A 23,640-nucleotide genomic window follows, 5' to 3' on the forward strand; every position below is an offset into this window, starting at 1 on the left:
CCACAGGTGGACAGTGAATGGCCCCTCCCAGAGGGAATAAAAGAGGAGCGAAAGGGGAGTGGAATTTGCAGGAGACAATTAGTTTGTTTCATTGGTTCGTGATTCTCCGAGACTCCTTGCCAAGTTCTGCAGAGATCGGCCTGGCATCTCTCCAAGCCTGATAAGGTCTGTGACCGTAAATCCTCCCTCGAAAGACTTTGCTGGATGTGAATGAGCAGAATTCACAGTCAATTAATAAAAGGGGTTTTTGTCGTGACCAGGAGTTTGCTTCCTGCTCTTGGGAAGACCTTTTAGATTTCAAACCTCAGTACTTGGAGACGACATGTATTGATTGGATAACCGTTTTCACGTTTATCTTTTTTAACCTCTGGTAAGTTGCCCAGAGTCGGTTTCAAGGGTGAGGATGAGCGACGGGTAAATTTCAGAAATAAATTAAACTTAGGAAGGTGGTGAGGCTGCTGTTCAAAATAACTTGAGAAACGCAGTTGGAAAGACCGTTTGTGTTACGTACCTCGCAATTCTTCAGTATTTCGGGGTCACGGCTGCTTTGAGCATCTTGCATAGATGAAGCCAGCAAACGGACCTCTTTGCTTATTGCAGAAGGACTGACTTTGCCCGAGAAATTGGAGATGACATCTGGGTGGAATAAAGGAGGGCTTCTGTCGAACAAAGAAAAATATGAATTATTTATCTACTGAAACTCAGCTGGGCATTGCTGACAATCCCTTCTTGCTCCCAAGACAACCACAGAAAATCTGCAGGGTTTCTCCCCCTCTCCCCCCCCCCAGGTATTCGAGCGGACTTTGTTAACTTGGTTAAAATAAATGGACTTGTCGGTCATAAGAAAGATTTTGGATCCACTTAGGCCAGACTGTGCTAAAAATTGAAATTTGCTTTTCTGTTTTGAAAAATTGGATTGAATGTTTATTTTATTTATTTGTATGTTTATTTTATTTATATGCCGCCCTTTTCCCCGAAGGGGACTCAGGGCAGCTCACAACTCAAACTAGGGAAGGGGGATACAAACAAAAATTAAAAACGACACAAAACAATACATAATTTAAAACACACAACAGTCATACCAATTCGAGACGGGGGCAACAGTTCTTTAGCCCCAGGCCTGTCGGAACAGCCAGGTTTTAAGGGCTTTGCGGAAGGCCTGGAGGGTGGTGAGGGTTCGAATCTCCACAGGGAGTTCGTTCCAGAGGGTCGGAGCAGCCACAGAGAAGGCTCTCCTCCGGGTAGTCGCCAGTCGACACTGGCCGGCGGATGGAATTCTGGATTCTGGAAACACGATCAGAAATTAAGAAGCAGGATACTGGTTAAACGTCCCACTAACCTGTTGTCGCTTATGTTATAATCATACAAGGTGTGAACGTTCTTAGCATCAGTGTCCCCTGATGCTATTTCTTGTTCTGGTTTCACCAATCCCAGGTTTTCCATATCTCATGCTTGCAAAGATTGTGATTCTCCTTAAAAAATTGAATACATATATAAATTAGTTTGCTTTGGTAAAATAATTCAGAAATGAAAGTAACTAGGACTCCTGTCGCGGGTTTTAAACCGTGTTTAAAATCTATAAAAAACAGATTCATTGCTTGGTATGATCTAACCACTGCATCATTGGTTTAGCCAATATTTAGAAACATTTATTTCTTTATTAACACCTATATATACTCAGTGTAGTTTCTTCGGTACCCGAAAACCTTTCTACTTGCCTTATATATCCACAACATTCCAGACAAATGCTCTTTTACTGCAGCTGTTTCATCCAGGTGGCTAAATCCAGAATAAACTCTACAATATGAACAAAGAAAAGACAGCTGTGAAGCACTCCTTTATGAAGGAAAAAAAAAAAGGAAGTTATCCATTTCCCGGTATACATCATATGCTTGACCTATTTCTTCCCAACCATAGTTCTGTGTGCATGAATTATTTGTGGAAGACCTTAATTTATTAATGCAGCATTCTTAAAATGTTACCCTCCAGATATTTTAAAAATGCAATTAGATGTGAGCACAATAACTAAACACAAATATATGTGTATATGTGTACACATACCGTAAGCACGTGCGCGCGCACACACACACCACACACACACATATGTATGTATGTATGTATGAAGTGTCACAACCCCTAGTATGCCCAAATATGGGAGGAAGCTTACTGCTTCCATTCTCTGTCCATCGGCTCGTCACAAGAGACCATCCAGACAGAAACCCAATATTTTTACTGTTGCCTTTGTTACATTTGTGTTGTATTTGTGCTGATAAATAAAGGGAGACTAGTATAGATCTATTTCAAGTTATTTAGCTCTCATCAGCTAGCCATACCCTTACTGGGATTAGAACCTGTGCTGAACCTTGTGGCTTAGTGGTTAACACATCTGCCTAAGATGTAATACAGATGTAATACAGCACAGGTTCTAATCCCAGTAAGGGTATGGCTAGCTGATGAGAGCTAAATAGCTTGAAATAGATCTATACTAGTCTCCCTTTATTTATTTATCAGCACAAATACAACATTATATATATATATATATATATATATATATATATATATATATATATACACACACACACACATATATATATACATACATACATACATACAGTATATCACAAAAGTGAGTACACCCTGTCACATTTTGCAAATATTTAAATATATCTTGCCAGCAGTTTAGGCATTAATGGCTGTGTGTTGCGTTATTTTGAGGGGACAGCACATTTATACTGTTATACAAGCTGTATACTCACTACTTTACATTGTAGCCAAGTGTCATTTCTTCAGTGTTGTCACATGAAAAGATATACTTAAATATTTACAAAATACAACAGGGTGAACTCACTTCTGTGATATATATATATAATTTATATACATTTAATTCTCGAATACAGACCTAGCAACATATAACCCAAATACATTAAACAGGACATGTTATTCATTCTCTTTGATGAGACGGTGAGGAAGTCGCTCTCTTCACTAACAAGGAGAAAATTGCAACTGTGTGCAAAACAATTCCCTGAATTTTTTATCCATGGGGAAACGACCCCCATTAAGTTGATCCACCGCTTCCTCATTTTTCTTCTTTATCGATGTTTCTAGTCAAAAATATACCAAATAAAGGTATATTTATTCATCCTATTTATTTTTAATATTTAGATTTATCTCTCCAACTCCTGCTGAGTTTTCTGATGAGTTTTTTCCACTGTATCCTTTCAAATTGAAAATAAAACCACACACAAAAATCAATAATAACAGCAAACAATAATAATAACAGCAAACAACATCAGTCTATCTCAAAACCTGGAAAAATACTTGATAGGTGGATTTAAAATACCAAATGCAACGTAAACAACCAGGCACTTGCAAAGAATGGCAATAATTAAATATTAAATTTAATTTAATAAATCAATTTAATTAATTTAATAAATTAAATTAATTTAATAAATAATATTAAATAAATAATTTAACTCACATCCAGAACCAATCCCAGCAATTTTTGTGACCTTCTCAAGAACCCTGCAAGGTAGGCCAGCCTGGCATTCCGCCTTTTACTGGCTTCGTGCCCGACCTTTAAAGAGCCCCACCCCCCACCTCTTATTGGACGAGGCTATAGTATAAACAACACGAACGGCCAGCCATTGGATGATCGGGCTGTCCGTCGAAGGAATGGGGGCGTGATAGGGGGAAGGAAATGAGGTCGCCCCACCCTCCCGTCAGAAGCAGCGCTCCGGTCCTCGAGAGGGCGATTCCGCCTCCGCTACCCCAGGCTTACCTCCCCGGTCGGCCCCGTTGGCTTTCCGCACCGCTCCCGTCAGGCGGAAGGCCGAGCCGGGGAAGAAGGCCGAGCCGCCAACCGTCTCCTCCCCTCCGCAGTTGGCGGTTGACATTCGAAGAAGCGGCTTCAAGTCTAGACGCCGAAGGCTCGCGAGGTAGCTGCGCCGATTGGCTGCATCCCGAGCCGCCGCGCGACGCCATTGGCCAGCGGAGTCCGGAGGTGGGCGCAGGATCGAGGGACGCTATTGGCCCCGTGCGGGACGCTCTCTCTCTCTTTTAGGTCAACGAGTGAGGAACGGGGGAGAGGGGGGAACCTCTCTCGGATTGGCTCCTTCGGGGCTCAGCCATCGGAGGGGCGCATGCGCTCGTGGGGCGCATGCGCAGCAGCGTCGGGGCTTGAGGCCTAGTCGTAGTTGAATTACCCCGAAAGTAAGTTTGGGAAGCAACCGCAGGGAAGAGACTGGCCGTCCCGAGGAAAGCTGCTCCCTCTCCGGTGCTCCCTTCCCTCCGACTTAGAAGCTGATCGTGTCCGTTTCCCACCTTCTCTTTTCTCGCCATCCTAAGCGCACAACAACCCTGCCAGGTAGGACAGGCGGATCGAATGAGAGCCAAAACAGCCGGAGGGCTTCACGGGGGCGGTTGGGGGAGGCAGAGAATAAGGATTTGAACCCACATTTCTCCACTTCTAACCCAGTATTGGACTGCTCTGATAACTGGGGAGAAACCCCCCCCCAAAAAAAGAGGGGTGCCCCAGTTAGTGACCATGCAAAGTTTACAACTGCACTGGGAGGGGGGGGTGTTAAAAATGACTCTGGACCATTGGTTGCACGTCACGTGATCAAAACACAGCCGCTTGGCAACCGCTTCGTACTTACGACGATTGCAACGTCCCGTGACCCCCTTCTGCGTCCGTCCTGCAAGCCAGATTCACTTAACGACCACGTTTCTAATTGAACACCTACAAAGATCCACTTTAACAACGTGAGGTCGGCAAATGGAGCAAAACTCACATTAACAAGATGTCTCACTTAGCAACGTACATTTTGGGCTCGATTCATTATGGTCGTATGTCGAGGACTGCCGGTAGTCCCTTTCCATCACCTTTATGTAAAGATCGAGTTACTGGGTGCTTTAAAAAAAAAAAAGCCCTTCTTAATGGGGTGCCCTTGCTTATTCCCACGTGCGTATCTCTCTGCTTTTAAAAACCTGGGTTAAAAGAAGAGAATGTGGGTTTCCTTCTTACCATGATGGAGAGCGGCCAGGCTGCATTTCCTCTGGCAGTTAGTTGCAATGCAGTGGTCCCAGCCAGTTCTGCAGTGATGCAGCCTTTGCCCCCCCCACCCCCCCAGCTCCCAATCCCATTTATTCCCTTGGCAACTGAAGTGGTAGGCATGACATTGTGACTTCACCGCAGAGGGATGAGAGATGATAAATGAAAAGGAAAAAAAAAATTGGCTTCAAAACTGGTCTACTTTTTCATCTCTTGATCAAGTCAGTGGTTCGGGGGGGTCCATTTCCCTCCCCCCCCCCTCCGCAGCCACGGAAAAGTTGTGCCACCTGGGGTGACAAGACAAGGAGAGCTGGCCAATTTGGGTACCAGCATGGGATCGAATGTTGAATTGGAAATGTTTTGATAACAGCATGTCGATTTGACAGCCAGCCGCGAATCGAAAAACTTTACCCGAGCCCAGCACAAACCATCGTGGACTGTTCCCTGATACCACTATAGCAATAGCAACAGCAGTTAGACTTATATACCGCTTCATAGGGCTTTCAGCCCTCTCTAAGCGGTGTAGAGTCAGCATATCGCCCCCACAGTCTATGTCCTCATTTCACCCACCCCGGAAGGATGGAAGGCTGAGTCAACCTTGAGCCGGTGAGATTAGAACCGCTGAACTGCAGATAACAGTCAGCTAAAGTGGCCTGCAGTACTGCACCCTCGCTGGGGCTCGCTGCCTTAGAAGAGTGAGGAAAATCCTCACACCCTGGATGGCGTGCCTTCTTTACCCTCCATTGGGAAGGAGATACCAAAACATAGCCAGCCGCACAAACGGGATGAAGAAGAGTTTCTATCTCTCCGCTGTCAGACTCCTAAATGCGAAATAACATCGTAACCACGTAGTATGATGGACTTGCAACGCGGAGCAACATGTAACGTGTTCACGCTGGTGCAATAGGACTGGGTGTTTGTTAATATGATTTATTGGATTAGGGACTTTTTCGCTGTGAATTGTATTGTGTTGGGTGTGTGTGCACTGAGAGCTCAACCAATTTCATTGTAGATATGTTGTACGCTGATATTTATTTTTTTTTTAAGTGAAAAAGTTGGCTTGAAACCTGATCTACTTTTTCATCTCTTGATCAAGTCAGTGGTTTGGGGTCCATACCCCCCACCCCCCATCTCCGCAGCAACGAATCTTCTGAAAAAGTTATGCCACTGGGTAACAAAACTGGGATAGCTGGCAAAAATGTGCAATTCAGTTACCAGCGTTGGATGGAATGCAGAATTGGAAATGTTTTGATCAGGTAGCATCTCTTGGGAGCAAACTATTTTCAACGGCTGGTAGTTCACCAACATAAACGCTCAATCACAATCAAACACCAACAAAGCGTTCGGAGACTACAGCTAGTCCAGAATGCACCCGCACGAGCGATATTGGGTGTACCGATACACACCCATATTACACCTGTCCTCCGCGAGCTGCACTGGCTGCCAATTGGTCTCTGGATGCAATTCAAGGTGTTGGTCATTACCTTTAAAGCCCTATATGGCTCAAGACCAGTGTATTTGCGAGACCGCCTACTGCCACATACCTCCCAACGGCCGATAAGATCCCACAGGGTGGGCCTCCTTAGGATGCCGTCAGCCGGGCAGTGTCGGTTGGTGGACTCCCGGAGGAGGGCCTTCTCTGTGGCTGCTCCGACTCTGTGGAATCAGCTACCCCCAGAGGTCCGGACCTTACCCACTCTCATGGCCTTCAGAAAAGCTGTTAAAACCTGGCTGTTCTGGCAGGATTTGGGCTGTTGACCTTATTGTTAAGGTCCAGCCCCGATTGAACGTATGCATGTTGGGAATTTTTTAACTATGTTTTATTTTGCTTTCTTTTTTTTTTTCTCCTTTGTAAGCCGCCCGGAGTCCTCCGGCATTGGGCGGCCTATAAATCTAATAAATACAATATAATATAATAACTTAATCAAATCAAGCTTTTCAAAAAGAGTTTCAGTCAAGACCAAGTTCATTTGCAGCCTTTGAAGAGTATTCGGAGACTTCAACTCGTCCAGAATGCAGCCGCGCGAGCGATTGTGGGTGCACCTCGGTACACCCACGTTACACCTATCCTCCGCGAGCTGCACTGGCTTCCGATCGGTCTCCGGATGCGCTTCAAAGTGCTAGTCGTCACTTATAAAGCCCTTCATGGTATTGGACCTGGGTACTTGAGAGACCGCCTGCTGCCAATTACCTCCCAAAGACCCGTTAGATCTCACAGGGTTGGCCTCCTCCGGGTTCCGTCCACCAGCCAATGCCATCTGGCTACTACCCGGAGGAGGGCCTTCTCTGTGGCAGCTCCGGCCCTCTGGAATGAACTCCCCGCGGAGATCCGGACCCTCACCTCTCTCCAGGCCTTCCGGAAAGCCGTCAAAACCTGGCTGTGCCGGCAGGCCTGGGGTTGATGAGTTCCCCTCCCCCCTTGACTGGTATGGCTGTATGATTCTCGTGTATTTTAATCATGTGTACTGTGTTTATGTCCCCTTCCCCGCTGAGTTGTTCGCCACCCTGAGTCCCTCCTGGAGAAGGGCGGCATACAAATAAACCAAATACAATACAATTTGCAGCTTTCCAATAAAGCTGAAAGATAACAGAAACATTAAATTTTGGATCGATTTTTGTTTCAGAATCCGTTAACATCCGCATTGCTTACAGCGACTTATTTTCCGGGTGTGCTGACTCAAACCTTTTTCAGGTTCCGAATTTTAAAAACTAGATTTCTCTCCCCCCCCCACCATCCTTAAAGCTACTCACTCTTGGCAAGCCTCTTAGAACCCTGTCAGTTGATCAGCTTCAAGCCATTCATTTGCTCCAAGAATAGTAAGAGGAGAAAAAGGAAACAGCAGAACGAGCCCTCCTCCTCTCCCTGCAGCGTGACTTTGTCCCTTCCCGCTGAGCAAAACACCTGGTGTAATTATTTAACAGAGCAGAGCAGATGCAAAAATAGAAAAGGGACAGACTTCAGCAAATTCTGCTGGATCGCAGCCAGATGGAGCTGCGCAGGGAGCCCGAGGTGCATTTTCGCAGCCATTAAGAGGAGCCCCAGGTACGATGTATTACATTAGTGAAGTGTTGTGACTCAGCAGACGTTTGCTGTGAGTTGAGTCGGGATGCAGGAATAACAATGCAGCTGGGGCTCGTTACTGTCGTCTTCTGGAGATAAAAGGACTGATGGTGCCACGCCCTGGTTGCAGAAGTCAACGTTCATCGGTCGTTCATCGTTCATCGGTCGTGGTTTGTTTGTGAGAGGCACTTGGATAAGTGATTTGCTTTCTGTAACCCCTGATTCAAAGAGACACTTGGAGAAGTGATTTGCTTTCTTTCTGTAAACCTGGTGTTGCTGTAAGAGCTCTTTGTTTTTGCATTCTGCTGCGTAACCTTTTTGCCAGAGACATTATGTTTATTTTGGGCTCGCAGCCAGTGTGAGCAAGGACTGATAAAGTTATTTCCTTTTAAGTCTGTCTGACTGTCGTCTGTGAACGAGCGAAGAAGGGAGGTCAGAACAGTGAAGGTTATCAGAAGTAAGTGTGGTTAAATCACACCAGATGTTGTCATCTTTTTTTTTTTTAAATAGCTGCCGATCCGCTCTTTCTACAGTGGCAGTTTTGCAGTTAAACCAGGCATTCAATGTGGCACGAAGCGCCTTCAAGGCAAACACAAATTTGCCTTCTTTCTTCTACCAAACCATTCAAACTTCTGGAGCAGGGGTCACCAACTGGTGGTCCGTGAGAAAATTTGGGTGGTCTGCAGAAAAAAAAATTTGCATTTGTTTATATTGCACTAAATCAGGGGTCCTCAAACTGCGGCCCCTGGGACGGATACGTGGAATGAACGCTTGTGTTGCTGCAGAGAGTCTCCCCCTTCGGGGTCTTTTTGTACAGGTCGGAGAGGGGCCACTTGGGGTCTGCTTCAGCCTCCCGGTGGGGGGCTTTGGGCAAAGGCTGGAGGGAAGAGCCACTGGTGGGGAAGAGCCAGAGGGCCTCGTTCCAGTGGGGCTGCATCCTGGCCTGGAACTGGCTGACCATTTCAGCCCGCTGAGCCTCCAGGCGCCGGTATCTGGCCTTGCACTCCCACAGGCCTTCACTCTGCTTGAAAAGCCCATGCTCCTAGTCCTCAGTGAGGTGCTTCTGCTGAGCCTCCTTCTCGGCCAGATCCAATTTGAACTGAACTCTTTCTCCTGGGGGCTGCTTAGCTCCAGCAACTGCTTCCTGTTGGGGGCCCTAAGGAGCCCGGGCGGGCAGGCGAGGAGTGGCGGGGAGAGGCTGGCGAGGCGCCCCTTGACGTGCGTGACATCGAGTTGGCCACACCCACCAGTCACATGACCACCTAGCCACGCCCACCCCGCCGGTTGTTAGGCAGATCCTATTAGTGGTCCGCGGGATTTAATATTATGAATTTAATTGTCCCTGAGGTCCGAAAAGTTGGGGGCTCCTGTTCTGAAGACTCAACTAAAGCTGCTGGATTTTTTCCCTCTCTCATTAAAGTCGTCTTGATTCTCTCTCGCAGCTGGGGAAGTCTGTTTAGATGCCTCCTTCAAATTTATTGCGCTTCACTGCCTCTTGGATCCATGGGAAAGCCTTCCCGTGTACATCGAAGCTCGGGGAGAAGCATATCTTACTGCGCCACTGCCTTGGATCCTACATCCTCGGCGCAGGGAAGAAGACTTGCTGTGAGCTGCTTCCTCTGAACGAAGCCGACTTGGAAGAACAATTCGTCCGGGGTTTCGGGCCCGGAGGCCAGGCCACAAACAAAACGAACAACTGCGTGGTTCTGAAGCATCTTCCTTCGGGGATTGTCATCAAGGTAACGGCGCCGACAGTTAATCCATAGCCCTTATTTATATACCGCTTCATAGTGCTTTACAGTGGTTCGAATCCCTAGCGACGCGTAACGGAGTGAGCTCCCGTGACTTGTCCCAGCTTCTGCCAACCTGGCAGTTCAAAAGCAGGTGAAAAATGCAAGTAGAAAAATAGGAACCACCTTTGGTGGGAAGGGAACAGCGTTCCGTGTGTTGAGTCATGCCGGCCACACAACCACGGAGACGTCTTCGGACAGCGCTGGCTGTTCGGCTTTGGAAGGGAGATGAGCACCGCCCCCTAGAGTCAGGAACAGCTAGCAGATATGTGCAAGGGGAATCATCAGACAGTTCAAATCTTGGTTTCAGGGACCCTGTCAATCCTGAAGCTGACCTGATCAAAGCCATTTTGTCACTTCAGTATTGCCACAGGGGAGCTGAGGGATAGGAAAAGGGTGGAATAGAGATAGCTGTTATAGCCAAAACAAAATACTTTCTCTTGGGACCAAGGACATTCTCACACCTGGTCAGAATAGCAATAGCAGTAGCAGTTAGACTTATATACCGCTTCATAGGGCTTTCAGCCCTCTCTAAGCAGTTTACAGAGTCAGCATATCGCCCCCAACAACAATCCGGGTCCTCATTTCACCCACCCCGGAAGGATGGAAGGCTGAGTCAACCCTGAGCCGGTGAGATTTGAACAGCCGAACTGCAGACAGCTAAAGTAGCCTGCAGTGCTGCATTTAACCACTGCACCACCTCGGCTCTTGCCGAGTGGCTTTTGCCAAAAGAATGGAGGAGTGAAATTACCAGGCAACTGGGAGACACCTTGATTGGATCATGTGACTGATTGTTTGGGGAACTCCTCTACTTTTAATTAGGTGAAAACCGCGTAAGGGATTGAGCTCCCGTGACTCGTCCCAGCTTCTGCCAACCTAGCAGTTCAAAAGCTCATAAACAATGCAAGTAGGAAAATAGGGACCAGCTTTAGTGGGAAGAGAACAGTGTTCCGTGCGCGTTCCGCGTTGAGTCATGCTGGACACGGAGATGTCTGCAGACAGCACTGGCTCTTTGGCTTTGAAACGGAGATGAGCACCGCCCCCTAGAGTCAGGAACAACTAGCACATATGTGCGAGGGAACCCTGTACCTTGTGACCTTTTGCTGGTCTATTGAGTGTCTTCAGGATTGTTTTTCCTCCATTTCTTTCCACTGAATATCTCCTGCCCGATGTTTTTCTCCAATAAAGCTTTCCGGATGAGGCGGTATGCATTTTCTTAACTCCAGATCCTTGTTCTTCTTCCCTAGTGCCATCAGACCCGATCCCTGGAGACCAACCGCTCGAAAGCCCGGGAGATCCTCCAGGAGAAAGTGGACGTTTTTTACAAGGGCCAATCCAGCGTCGTGCTCCAGGAGAAACAGGAGTGGCAGAAAAAAAAGGAAGAGAAGAGACGAGAAGCTAGGAAGAACCTGGAAAGGAAGCGGCACTTGAAAGAAATGCTTGCTCTGGAGGACAAATAGGAATAGCAAAAGCAGTTTGACTTATATACCGCTTCATAGGGCTTTCAGCCCTCTCTAAGCGGTTTACAGAGTCAGCATATCGCCCCCACAGTCTGGGTCCTCATTTCACCCAGCTCGGAAGGATGGAAGGCTGAGTCAACCTTTGAGCCGGTGAGATTAGAACCGCTGAACTGCAGATAACAGTCAGCTGAAGTGGCCTGCAGTACTGCACCCTAACCACTGCGCCACCTCGGAACATAAGACAGTCTCGGCCAGGGGTGAAATGCTACCGGTTCGCCCAAACCGATCGTAAAAAATGCCACCGGTTCAGTATTTCCAACAATCAGCTGGGCCACGATCAGCTGTGACGCGCAATTTATATTAGCTGGAATCGTCGGATTTCCTGCTTTCTAGTTAATCTAAATTGCGTGGCACAGCAGATTCCAGGCTGTTCTACTTGCCATTGCAGACTCAGAAGGCTTCAACATGTTCCTTTATTAGCGCTGCGCGGGCGCGCCCACATACAAAATGCTCAGTAGCAGATTCCCTGAACTGGTAGCAGACTTCAGAGGATTTCACCGCTGGTCTCAGCTGACATTTTTCATTAAAAAATGGGGCCTACGCTAATCAATGCGTTTTTCTTTTAAAAATTGGGTTAAGCAGAAAACAATACAGTACAATCGCATAGTTTTTTTCCTCTCCTTGCATATTCTTTGCCGGAACTTTAAAAAGAACAAACTACATCGTGTTGGCTGTCATTTGGCAGCGCGCAAAGTCGCTTTCCGGTCCCTGCAATGTTCAATAATCCAGTTGTCAAGTCGATGTGTTTAACCGGTAGGAAAGCAACGAAGAAAGCATCAGCATCGCATTGTTAAATCAGGAAAAAGATGGATCCTTTTTTTCTGGAATCCATCAATGCTTCTGAATGTTTAATTTCGTTTCCTTAATCGTTCCTATCTCCTCTTGTAATAACTTTGATTATTTGTCCAGCCCAACACACCCACGGCTCAACCTTAACCACAAAAATTACTGAAAATAAGCTTTATTACATTAAGTAATAAATACATACAAAGAGGCAAAATTGCAATTTGGGGGGGGGGGGGCGGGGATGGGTTGTGGAAAACTCATGCAAAGGAAGGGACCTTTTAAAAGATAACGTTTATGATCTGCGTGCCAAAGGAATAGTAATCCGGACGATTATGGCGCTTGAAGAGCAGATGGCAGGGAACATTATAATTCTTCCAGCTTAAAAACAATTCCTGAAACGGTTGTGTTGGGAGGCAAGTTAATTTGGGGCAATTAAGGCAACTTTTTTCCACCCCCTGAAAAAACAAGGCTTAGCCTGCAAATCTTAAGTATTTACCTGGATGCGTTTCTGCAGAATTCTGGGGTTTGGGGTGGCTGCCCCAGAGCTCATTGGTGTAACGGTATGGATTTCTCCTCCACGCACGCCAAACCATTGATGTATTGTGTAGAAAAACGTCAGTAACGCAGCGGGATTTCTGATAAGGGAGCCTGTCCAGCTTCATTTCAGCCAGGGATCTCTGGAAAGCTGCAAGGAATCTTTCCGCTGACCCCGAGCGCAGACTTGAGAACTGGACCTTAAGAGGGGCGCGAGGTCTGGAAAGCAATTGCGGAAAGTTTGAGAGGCGATGTTGGGTGCAGATGACAACTTAAAACGGGGAAAGAGGCAAAGCTTGTTCCCGATTAGGGACAGAATTTGGGTAGAAAAAGAAGGAAAAAGAAACTTCCAGCCCTCGGAACAATTTGCGTTCTTTCAAGGGGTGGTTGGTGGGTTTTTCGTTGTTGTAGGATGGATTGATCCAGGATGGTGCTTGCAGAAACGGTCCGAAGTCAGTTTGTGAGAGGATAGGGGGAAAAAAACGTCTGAATGGGAGCAGGAATTCAACGGGGCACAGAAATCTTCGGCCACCCCGTCCTTGCAAAGGGAACTATCCCAAACTAGAAAGAAGAGGTGCAGAATTGCCAGTTGGAAGGATTGGTCTGTGTTTTTCCAGAGGAAGGGATCTTTTTAAGATCTTGCATTTCTCTCCGTCTCCGCTAAACATTCTCGGACCAGACCTCTGGCGTGAATGATACCTGGGAATATAAATAAAATAATAATAATAATGTTGTCATATAACTCCTTGTGTAGGTGTGGCGGTCACCCATGGCCCAGTGCATAACAGGGCATGCGCAGCCACGCTGAACCACATAGGAAAAAACAAACTCCATAACATCCTGATAGTTCATAACATAACATCCTGATAGTTCACTCTAGATGTGCCTTACCCAACGACGCCCAAGATTTGACCATATATAGACAGAACTTCCCTGAGCAGTAGATTAGCAATTGTAGTTTGACAGGCTGTCTTAAATCACATACTGATTGCTCCTCCTGCCTTTGTCCTATCTCAATAAAAGGGGCTCCCAGACCCCCAATCTGGGTCGCCTCATCCCGAGAAGAGCTCGTGTCCGTGTCTTTTCTCAACATTGGCCTCATGGACGAACCACGGATACATCACATAATAATACAATGATCTTTTTTGTTGAAGATGCTTTTTGGTCTCCCTGAAATGAGCGAACAACTTAAAAACTGCTGACCGGGGGAATAACAGCCTAAAAGAGGCAAAACTGCAAAACAAATCATATTTAACTCTCGGTCTTTATGTGCAAAGTTCATTTTTGGCCTTTGCAGGAATCCACAACTTAAATGTCGACGCCGGGAAAAAAAGGGACTTCCGACTCTTCCACGCGACAATTTGCAGCATCCCCAGGGTCATGCGATCAGAATTCAGGGGCTTCATGCTTACGACGGTTACTATGTCCCAGGATCGTGTGATTTCCCCCTTTTGCAACCGTCTTGACAAGCAAAGGCAAAGGGATTCACTTAACGACCGGCAGGCTAACTTATTCCACTGCCGTCCCTTACTCACCGAGGCAAGAAAGGTTTGTAAAAGGGGGCAAAACTCACTTAGCGACGGGAATGTCGGGCTCCCCGCCGGTCGTAAGTCGAGGACTACCTGTATTTGAATCTCCACTCTTGGAAGGACTCTATATTTGTGTATCTGTTTTGGTGTGATGTCTAGAACAGGAGTCTGCAATCTTGTCAAACTTTAAGCCTGGCGGACTTCAACTCCCAGAATTCCCCAGCCAGCCATTCTGGCTGGCTGGGGAATTCTGGGAGTTGAAGTCCGCCAGGCTTAAAGTTGACAAGGCCGAAGACCCTTGCTCTAGAAAAAAAGCCTACTTTTTGCACTTAAATCAGGATGGGCCGGCCTCCTTTCTATGATTGCCGTAAATGAATGGCCAAAACTAAATGATTTTATTTGAATTAAATCGATTCCGGCCTACGAGGATGGGTGAAGCCTGAAGCCTTGTCACCATGGCAACGGAGTTCCACCGATGAAAGGAACAAGGCCGGAAACGACTTGCTTGGTTTTTAGGGCTGACCCCCGACTGCGTTAATACCCTGCCGATCTGCTTCAAACATTAAGCTGGCCTCTTGCCATCCGCTCTACTACCCGTTGCAAATTCAGAATCGGGAGGGGATATTATAAAGCCTGCGTAAAAGGCCTGCTTCCCCCCCCCCCCCCGGCGCGGCTGGGTGTATAATCCTGAGGACTAGAAACGCTGGCGATTTAAAAACGAGGCTGACCTCACATTTGACTACCTCGTTTTAGCCTTTCCATGGCGCTTTTGCTGCCGGCGTACGTCGGTCTGATTTCTTTTCCTAATTCTTCGATGATGGTCAGGAGTTCCGCGTATTTGCTCTGCGGGACTTGATTGCTGGCTGGGCCCTGCGGACGGAAAAGGACAAAACTTCGAAGTCACAAATAAACCCCAAAGCCGAGAGTTTACCAAGGAGCCGGACGATAGAGGCAGCCCTCATCGGAACAAACGCTTCATTTAGTGACCAAAGTTAACAATAGCAATAGCAGTTAGACTTATATACCGCTTCATAGGGCTTTCAGCCCTCTCTAAGCGGTTTACAGAGCCAGCATATTGCCCCCAACAATCTGGGTCCTCATTTCACCCACCTCGGAAGGATGGAAGGCTGAGTCAACCTTGAGCCAGTGAGATTTGAACCGCTGAACTGCAGATAACAGTCAGCTGAAGTGGCCTGCAGTACTGCACCCTAACCACTGCACCACCTCGGCTCAATACAGAATTGTATTGATATAATGAACGGCCCTGAAAAAAAACAGGAGCGTTTTTCACACTTACGACGGTTGCCACATCCCCGGGGGTGACGGGATCAAAATTCAGATGTTTGGCAACTGACCCGTACTTACGACGGTTGCAGTCACGTCCACGTGATCCCCTTTTGCGACCTTCTGACGAGCCCAGTCAACGGGGGAAGCAGGATTCGCTTAATGACCGCATTACTAACTCAACAACTGCAGTGGTTCACTTAACAAGAAGTGTCAAGGGAGGTCGTAGAATGGGGCAAAAGTCACTTAACAACTCTCTTGCTCGGCGACGGAAATTTTTAATCTCCATTCAGGTCCTAAGTTGAAGATTTACCTATATTTCTTGATTTAGAACTGGGTCTAGCAGCATGACTATTAGTAGCATACTAATAGGATTATTAGCATCTAGCCCGCTGCTGGAGGCTTTGAAGAAAAGATTGGACAGCTGCCTGTCCAAAATGGTATAGGGTCTCCTGCCCAAGATGGGGGTTGGGCTAGATGACCTCCAAGGTCCCTTCCAACTCTGCTATTCTGTCTTCTAGTCCAGCCCCTGCTCAGACAGGAAGCCCTATACCACTTCAGACAAATGGTTGTTCAATCTCTTCTTAAAAACCTCCAGTGATGGAGGACTCACAATTTCTGGTGGCAAGCTGTTCCACTGATTAATTGTCCTCACTGATAGGAAGTTTCTCCTTAATTTCAGGTTGCTTCTCTCCTTGATTAGTTTCCACCCATTGCTTCTTATCCTATCCGCAGGTCCTTTGGAGAATAGCTTGACTCCCTCTTCTTTGGGGTAGCCCCTGAGATATTGGAAGACTGCTATCATGTCTCCCCTGGTCCTTCTTTTCATTAAACTAGACACACCCAGTTCCTGCAACCGTTCTTCCTATGTTTTAGCCTCCAGTCCCCTAATCCTCTTTGTTGCTCTTCTCTACACCCTTTCTGCTTTACTGCAGGTAGAGGCATATCTCTATAAGAAGCGATCCCTTTAATTACTAGAATAGGTAAAGGTAAAGCTTCCCCTTGCACATATGTGCTAGTCGTTGAGGGCGGTGCTCACCTCCGTTTCAAAGCCGGAGACCCAGCGCTGTCCGAAGACGTCTCCGTGGGTCATGTGGCCGGCATGACTCAACGCCGAGGGTGCACGGAACGCTGTTCCCTTCCCACCAAAGGTGGCTCCTATTTTTCTACTTGCATTTTTTACCAGCTTTCGAACTGCTAGGTTGGCAGAAGCTGGGACAAGTCACGGGAGCTCACTCGGTTACGCGGCGCTGGGGATTCGAACCGCCGAACTGCCGACCTTCCTGACCAACAAGCTCAGCGTCTTAGCCACGGAGCCACATGTCCCAATAATTACTAGAATAATAACAAAGAAAACCTGCTTTTTCCTCGAATCTCGTAGCATCATCACAATTTCAACCCTCTGCATGACACGAACGAAAAGCAGGATTGACCAAGGGACTTAACGCTCCCTGTGTCCATAAAGTTAAAATGGAAAAATCAATTATTATTTTTTTACCTGCGCTCCTTGGGTGTAGCCTAGAGAGGGGGGTCCGTAGTCATTGATCAGGTGTCGGTACTGGCCCGAGCCCGCCATACTTGTAGAAGGAGAATGAGCTTTGGAGAGAAATAAACGCAACGGATAAGATTGGGTCTCCAAAGAATGGAAACAGAAGAGAGAAATATCAGGGAAAATGCCTTATCTATCGCTCTGTGGTTCAACGCTATTCTGTACTGCTTAATAGCGACATGAAACCGCAGTCTTAACTCGGGAATAAATGCAAACGCATGATTTTTCGTCTCGGAAAACTTTTCCCCCCTTCGCATGGACTTTCCTTGTTCTCCCCAGCTGTGAAATATTTTAAAAATTGGCGACTTTTAATTCTTCTAAACGGCGACAGGATTTGCGAGCTCAGAGTCACTGCTAGGAGGTGGGCAGCCCCAGAAATCCTAAATGAAATGCCCTTATGCAAACGGATCAGAGGATCGGGCTTGGAAATAATCTGATTTAGACTCCCCCGGCTGAGAAAAATAAATATGACTGTGAAATAGGCAATGGGACTCATTCAGGCGCAGGAGAATATCAGGGTCCAGCATGGCAGAAATATATATACGTATTTCTTTCTTTTGGTGGGTGGGTGTCCCCCAGAATATATTTCCATTAATGTTGGCCCGCAAAGGCATCGACTTACTCCGTAAAGCCAAGCCAAGGGTGATTTACAGCGTGTGCGAAGTGGCTGTTTTGTGGTGGTCCACAAATATAAAGGAGGGGGGGGGGATATGAAACCAGGCATCTTGGCCATAAAAATAACGGGTCTCTCTCTCTCTCTCTTCCCCGTGATCCGCGACACCCCTTCCCCATTTCTGGCATGGCTGGCAAGCCACCACTGGTGATAAGCGGGGCGGTTTGGGGGCCTTGCCATTGGAAAGGTTGGGGATTATGGGTCCGTTCCGAAGCCCAGCTTCGCCTGCCTGCTTTCTCCGGGGGGAATGAGCCCTCTATGAGCCCCATCTCGCCATAAGGGCTGGCTCTATATCTCAAGGCTGTGCCCTCCCCCACCTCTTCTCCAACCACCCCGTAACCGGCGATCCGTGGTCCCTTTACCTGCTCCTTGGCCCTCAAACACGTAGTAGGACATAGCCTCCGGCAGCCAGAGCCTCCTCTGCCGGCAGCAGGCCCCCAGGAACAAAAGGAGAAGGAGGAGGGGGGGGGGCTCGGACTTGGCTGCGCCAATGCACCCCCCTCCCAAAACGCAATGCAGATGGCCGCCTTTTGCAGCCGTGCCAACTTCGCCCAGCTGGAGGGTGAGGGTGGGTGGTGGAAGGAAAAGCCACACAATGCCAGGCTGGCTTGGAAATGGGAAGCCTTACGCCAAAGGACATCCAGAGCTCATTTAGCCGAGCCCGGACGCTGGAGAGAGGGGTGGGGGAAGCATCGCAGCAAAGATTTGCAGGGATTTCTACCCCATCTGGATGGGGTCCATTCAAGGGGGCCCCAGCACCAGCCTAGCTTAGCCCATCCCAGCCCGGACTCCGAACTCAGCTGTTTTGGGGGCCCTGTAGTAGTATGGGAATATAAAGCCCATCAGTGCCAGAGCCCCTGCCTGGCACCTGGCTGCAGGGACGGGCGATGCCAGCTCAAACATTGGGTGCATTGAGTTTCCGTCTCCTTTGTCTGCTCGGCTGGCCTTGAGCCAGGGTGCCGGAGTGTGCCACGATCACAAAGCAGGCAGAGAAGCTACGATGGAGGTTGGGGGGGAGTGGGGGGGGGGGGAAACGACACACTCAAATGTCCCTCTTCCCATCCCCTGAAAAAAAAAACACCCTATGGAAGAAACCGCATGCCTTTAAAAACAAAAGTGAACAATGCAAATAAAATAATAAAATTATGAATGGTATTTGCGATGCATTTTTTGAATGTTCAGCTAAGTTTCATGTTTAATGAATGAAGTATAATCATAATGTGCCCCTTTTGTATTTTGTTATCTTCTCCAGTTCTGTGGCAGTGCCCGGAGACAGCAGAAGAGAAAGAACTGGAAAAGAGAGCGAAATACAAAGACCTACAAATAGAAATAGGACGACTGTGGCAAAGGCAGGCAAGGCAACTAACAGCCATGGGTTCCTTGGGTGCTGTCCCCAAAAAACAAAGGGAGCACCACTTGAACACCATGATCGGCATTGACAAATTTGCCATCGGTCAATTGCTAGAGGCGGCTTTACTTGGAGCTGCTTCGATCCTGCGAAGGTATCTGTAACGTCGTCAAAGACTAACTTAATACCTGTTAGATCTTTGCTTAGGACTTGAACTGTTAAGGTTTTTTTTGAAAGCCCCAGACTGTGAATTGAATTCAAGATTAAATCTATAATATGAATAATGAATAGGAAAGGATAAGAAAAGAAGAGGAGGAGGAGGAGGAGAGAAAGAGGAAGAGAAGGAGGAGAAAGAGGAGAACGAGGAGAAGAAGAAGCGGAAGAGGAGAAGGAGGAGTGAAGGAGGGGAAGAAAGAGGAGAATGAGGAGGAGGAGGAGGAGGAGGAGAAGAGAAGAGGAGGAAGAGAAGAAGAGAAGGAGGAGTGAAGGAGAAGAAAGAGGAGAATGAGGAGGAAGAGGAGAGAAAGGAGGAGAATGAGGAGAAGAAGGAGGAGAAGGAGGAGTGAAGGAGGAGAAGAAAGGGGAGAATGAGGAAGAGGAGGAGAAAGAGGAGAATGAGGAAGAGGAGAAAGAGGAGAATTGGGAGAAGAAGAGGAAGAGAAGGGGGAGAGGAGGAAGAGGAGAATGAGGAAGAGGAGGAGAGGAAGAAATGGAGGAGGAGGAGGAGGAGAGGAGAAGGAGGAGGAGGAGAACAAGGAGAAGAAGAGGAAGAGAAGAAGAGGAGAATGAGGAGTGAAGGAGGAGAAAGAGGAGACTGAGGAGAAGAAGAGGAAGAAATGGAGGGAGGAGGAGAAAGAGGAGGAGAACGAGGAGAAGAAGAAGAAGAGAAGGAGAAGGAGGAGTGAAGGAGGAGAAAGAGAAGAATGAGGAGGAGGAGAAGAGGAAGAGAAGAAGAAGAGGAGGAGGAGGAGAAGAAGAGGAAGAAATGGAGGAGGAGGAGGAAGAAAGCAGCTGGGATTAAACTGGAACCAACCCAAGCATTTGAAGGAAGATCCTTCTAGATTTCTATTTTTCCCTTTTCGCATTAGGGATGATCTTCACGTCTTGGAAAGGAAGCGAACTGGATTTCAGAGGCAGCCTGAGTCATCGCTTTCAATGTGGCAGATGGCTGGCTCGACCGGCCTTCCTCCCCACTTCCAAACCCCGTCCACAACGTCGCAATTACTACACACACACACACACAGACCAAAAAGGCAAGACAAAAGGGAATCTTTTGGAAGGGGTGGGTGGGTGGGAGAACTCGGCATTCCTGGGCCAGATGTGAAGGAACAGCTGCGGACTCCGAAATCTAAGTCCGGCTTACAAGCCCCAGCCTTTATTTTTAATTTTTAGCTGGATTTTTCTTAGGGTCATCAGATTTTTGTCTCTCCCCCCCCCAGGAGTTTGAGGGTGTCTTTGAAATTTCCCACCCGTGAAACGCAAAGGAGCCGATCTCGAGCATCCTTGAAAGCCAAACATCTGGAATAAACCCACCAGACAGATGTTCCCTGGGGAGGTGGGCACAGCGACGGGCATGGATATTCAGTAGGCCTTTGCCAGCTGTCCTTCTCAAAAGCCACCGAGGATGCTGGTTTAGGCATTAACCTCTATATTGTAGTTTAGACAGTGTTTTTCCAAACTTGGCAACTTTTAAAACGCTGGCTGGGGAATTCTGAGAGTTGAAATCCACACATTTTAAAGCTGTTAAGTTTGGAAGGAAAAAAAAAATCCCCACCGGTTTAGCCGATGGTATGAAACCAAGGGGCTGCCCGTTAATCAGCTTAACCGATTCAAGTTCGAAACCAAACTTTAGAAGAAAACCTGAACCATTTTAGAGAGGCGTTTTTGCAAGCACTATTTTTAAACATCTCTCTCTTCAAATGTTGCCCTGCAAGGTTTCTCCCTTCCTGGTGTTTAACAACCAGAGTTTTATAACAAGAAACTTTAATTCAGCCTTCTTACCATTATTTAGAGGTTGAGACTACAATACCTGTTCAATTCTTGGTAGAATAGATGATAGATAGATAGATAGATAGATAGATAGATAGATAGATAGATAGATAGATAGATAGATAGATAGATGATAGATAGATAGATAGATAGATAGATAGATAGATGATAGATAGATAGAAGATAGATAGAAGATAGATAGACGGATGGAAGAAAGAGAAAGATGGAAGAAAGAGAGAAGGAAGAGAAAGAAAAGAAAGAGAAGGAAGAGAAAGAAAAGAAAGATATCAATAGATAGATAGATAGATAGATAGGAAAGAAAGAAAGAAAGGAACAGAAAGATAGATAGATAGATAGATAGATAGATAGATAGATAGATGGAAGAAAGAAAGAAGGAAGATAGAAGGAAGGAAAAAAGAGAGAGATGGAAGAGAGAGAAGGTAGAAAGAAGGAAAAAAGAGAGAGATAAGTAGGTAGGTAAAAGATAAGTGGGTAAATAGATATAGAGATAATAGATAGTGATAGATTCTACATGGCAGAGATGATATAGATATTGATTGAGTAATATAAATGATATAGATGATAGATAGATAGATGGAAGAGAGAAGGAAGATAGATAGAAGGAAGATGGAAGAAAGAAACAGAAAGAAAGAAAGATGGAAGAAAAAGAGAGAAGATAGAAGGAAGGAAAAGAAAGAAAGATAGTTAGATGGAAGAGAGAAAGAAGGTAGATAGAAAGTAGAAAAAGAAAGAGAGAGAGAGAAGTAGGTAGGTAGGTAGATAGAAGATAACTAAGTAGATAGATATAGATGAGAAATAGATATTGATAGATTCTACATGGCAGATAGAGATGATATAGATATTGATAGAGTAAGATCTATCTATTGATAGATAGATAGATAGATAGATAGATAGAGATAGATAAAGAGACAGAGGATAAAGAAGAGACAGATGATAGAAAGATAGAAGAGAGAGATAGAGAGAAATAAAGGAGGGGGCAAGAGAGGAAGAGAAGGAAATATATGACAGATTGATTAATTAATGGATGATTGATAGACTGTAGCTAGCTACAGCAGGGCTTCTCTAGGCATCCCGTCTCTATCTCCGAATGAAATGACATAGATATACTGGAGAGGGAGAGGGACAGATAGGGACTACAATACCCAGAATCCCTGGCAGGCATGGAAAGCTTAGTCCCCCACCTATAGAATAGAAGAGAATTCTCCCCTTATCTAGGGGAGATGCCCAACTCCATCTTGGGGTAAGGAGGATGGTAAGACCCCCTCCCCAAAAAAGTAATAAAAGTTTTGCAGAGGAGGGGGTCAGATCAGAAGGGGGGGCTGGAAGAGAAAGGGGGGGGACTTTGGAAAAAAATAGTAGATTCCTATGGAGAAAACTTTCCAGGCGGGATCCACTCTTTCCAGTTCTTTAAAAGGGGGGGAAGGTGGAAGCCCCCTCCTCAGTTAGAAAGTCCTTCCTTTTTACTAGAGGCTTGATACAAAGGAAACCCCTTCCCCCCATCCTTCAAAAGTCCCTTTTGGGGGAGAAAGACCCCCTGCGCCCCGCTCTGTCCTGGGATGGAGAGAGAGAGAGAGAGAGAGAGAGAGATGCATCGGGGCCGGGTCTCTGAGCATGTGCAGTTGGGTGGGGAGGGGGCGAGGGTCTGCCCTCCCCCCCACCTCCTCCAGCCCCTCCCTCGCCTTCCCCGCCCCTTTCCCCTCCCTTCTGCCGTCCCCTCCCACCTCCATCCTAATCCAGCCGGGTGGACCCCCTCCCCAATATATTCAGGCCCCCCCAGGCGCCCCCTCCCCACCTCCAATGCGGGGGGGGGGAGAGAGAGAGGGAGAAGCGGCTCTGCGCGGCATCCAAAGTTTGCAAGCGCACAAAGGCGGCGGGGGGAGGAAGCTGCCGACCCCCACCCCCGGGGGAAGGGTCCTCACCTGGCCCGAGGGGCTTGTAGGACATGCGGGCGCCGGGAGCCTCCGGGGCCGGCACGCCGGGCGAGGTCCGCGCCACCGCGCCTCCTGGGCTGGCCGGCTGCCTGCGCCGCTGCTGCTGCCGCCGGAGACCCCCCAGGAGGAGGCAGGGGAAGGGGCTAGAGCCCCCGGGCCTCCTGGCTCCCTCCTCCGGCCCCTCCGCAGCCGCCCATCCCGCCGCTGCTCTTGCCTGCCCCGCCGCGCTCCCGGCTCGGCCATGCGGGGGAGGGGGAGGGAAGGAGGGGGCGGGGAAGGGGAGGGCAAAGAGGAGGAGGAGGAGGGAAAGAGGGGGAGGAGGAAGGGAAGGAAGAAGAGTGGGGAAGGAGGGGGAGAGGAGGAAGAGGAGGGGGAAAGATGAAGAGGGAGGGAGGAGGGGGCGAGGAAGAGGAAGGAAGGAGGGGGAAGGAAGAAGGGGAGAGAAGAGGAAGGGGAAGGGAGAGAGAAGAGGCGGAAGAGGAGTGGGAAAGATTAAGAGGGGGTAAGGAGGGGATGAGGAAGAGAAGGAAGAGTGGGAAAGATGAAGAGGGAGGGAGGAGGGGGTGAGGAAGAGG

The 23,640-nt window shown here is 47.6% G+C and overlaps 3 protein-coding genes across 5 annotated transcripts in view; 1 reads left to right on the forward strand and 2 right to left on the reverse strand.

Moving 5' to 3' along the window:
* MPHOSPH9 (M-phase phosphoprotein 9) overlaps positions 1–3,867 on the reverse strand; it is a 44,352-nt gene extending 40,485 nt beyond the window's left edge. Inside the window, exons 1-4 of the mRNA XM_032229492.1 lie at positions 3,779–3,867; positions 1,719–1,797; positions 1,340–1,472; positions 512–659 (exon numbers count right to left, since the gene is read on the reverse strand). Of these exons, the coding sequence (XP_032085383.1) occupies positions 512–659; positions 1,340–1,443 (252 nt within the window). The 5' untranslated portion in view covers positions 1,444–1,472; positions 1,719–1,797; positions 3,779–3,867. The remainder of the gene's footprint in view (positions 1–511; positions 660–1,339; positions 1,473–1,718; positions 1,798–3,778) is intronic.
* C13H12orf65 (chromosome 13 C12orf65 homolog) lies at positions 3,698–11,445 on the forward strand. 3 transcript variants are annotated; one of them, XM_032229494.1, is made up of 3 exons: positions 3,698–4,000; positions 9,554–9,850; positions 11,149–11,445. In XM_032229494.1, the coding sequence occupies exons 2-3, from the start codon at positions 9,572–9,574 to the stop codon at positions 11,359–11,361; spliced, it is 492 nt and encodes a 163-aa protein (XP_032085385.1). In that variant the 5' UTR covers positions 3,698–4,000; positions 9,554–9,571; the 3' UTR covers positions 11,362–11,445. The 3 variants fall into 3 exon arrangements, with proteins under 3 accessions (XP_032085385.1, XP_032085387.1, XP_032085384.1); XM_032229496.1 differs by lacking the exon at positions 3,698–4,000 and adding an exon at positions 4,027–4,232; XM_032229493.1 differs by lacking the exon at positions 3,698–4,000 and adding an exon at positions 4,029–4,363.
* Positions 11,446–11,986: 541 nt separating this feature from the next.
* CDK2AP1 (cyclin dependent kinase 2 associated protein 1) lies at positions 11,987–23,322 on the reverse strand. The gene is made up of 4 exons (XM_032229899.1): positions 23,054–23,322; positions 17,053–17,150; positions 15,014–15,140; positions 11,987–13,440 (listed from the first exon to the last, which is right to left on the reverse strand). The coding sequence occupies exons 1-4, from the start codon at positions 23,076–23,078 to the stop codon at positions 13,373–13,375; spliced, it is 318 nt and encodes a 105-aa protein (XP_032085790.1). The 5' UTR covers positions 23,079–23,322; the 3' UTR covers positions 11,987–13,372.
* Between the last annotated feature and the right edge of the window lie 318 nt (positions 23,323–23,640).

The sequence above is a fragment of the Thamnophis elegans genome, chromosome 13 (assembly GCF_009769535.1).
Source record: "Thamnophis elegans isolate rThaEle1 chromosome 13, rThaEle1.pri, whole genome shotgun sequence".
NCBI lineage: Eukaryota > Metazoa > Chordata > Lepidosauria > Squamata > Colubridae > Thamnophis > Thamnophis elegans.

Bases quoted from the DNA above. Each gene is read 5' to 3' on its own strand.
- CDK2AP1 (XM_032229899.1), bottom strand. From the start codon at position 23,078: ATGTCCTACAAGCCCCTCGGGCCAG. The intron at 17,151-23,053 runs GTGAGGACCCTT...TTCTCTCCAAAG, and splicing joins CTACAAGCCCCTCGGGCCAG to CTCATTCTCCTTCTACAAGT. The intron at 15,141-17,052 runs GTAAAAAAATAA...TTCCGTCCGCAG, and splicing joins GCTACACCCAAGGAGCGCAG to GGCCCAGCCAGCAATCAAGT.
- C13H12orf65 (XM_032229494.1), top strand. From the start codon at position 9,572: ATGCCTCCTTCAAATTTATTGCGCTTCACTGCCTCTTGGATCCATGGG. The intron at 9,851-11,148 runs GTAACGGCGCCG...CTTCTTCCCTAG, and splicing joins CTTCGGGGATTGTCATCAAG to TGCCATCAGACCCGATCCCT.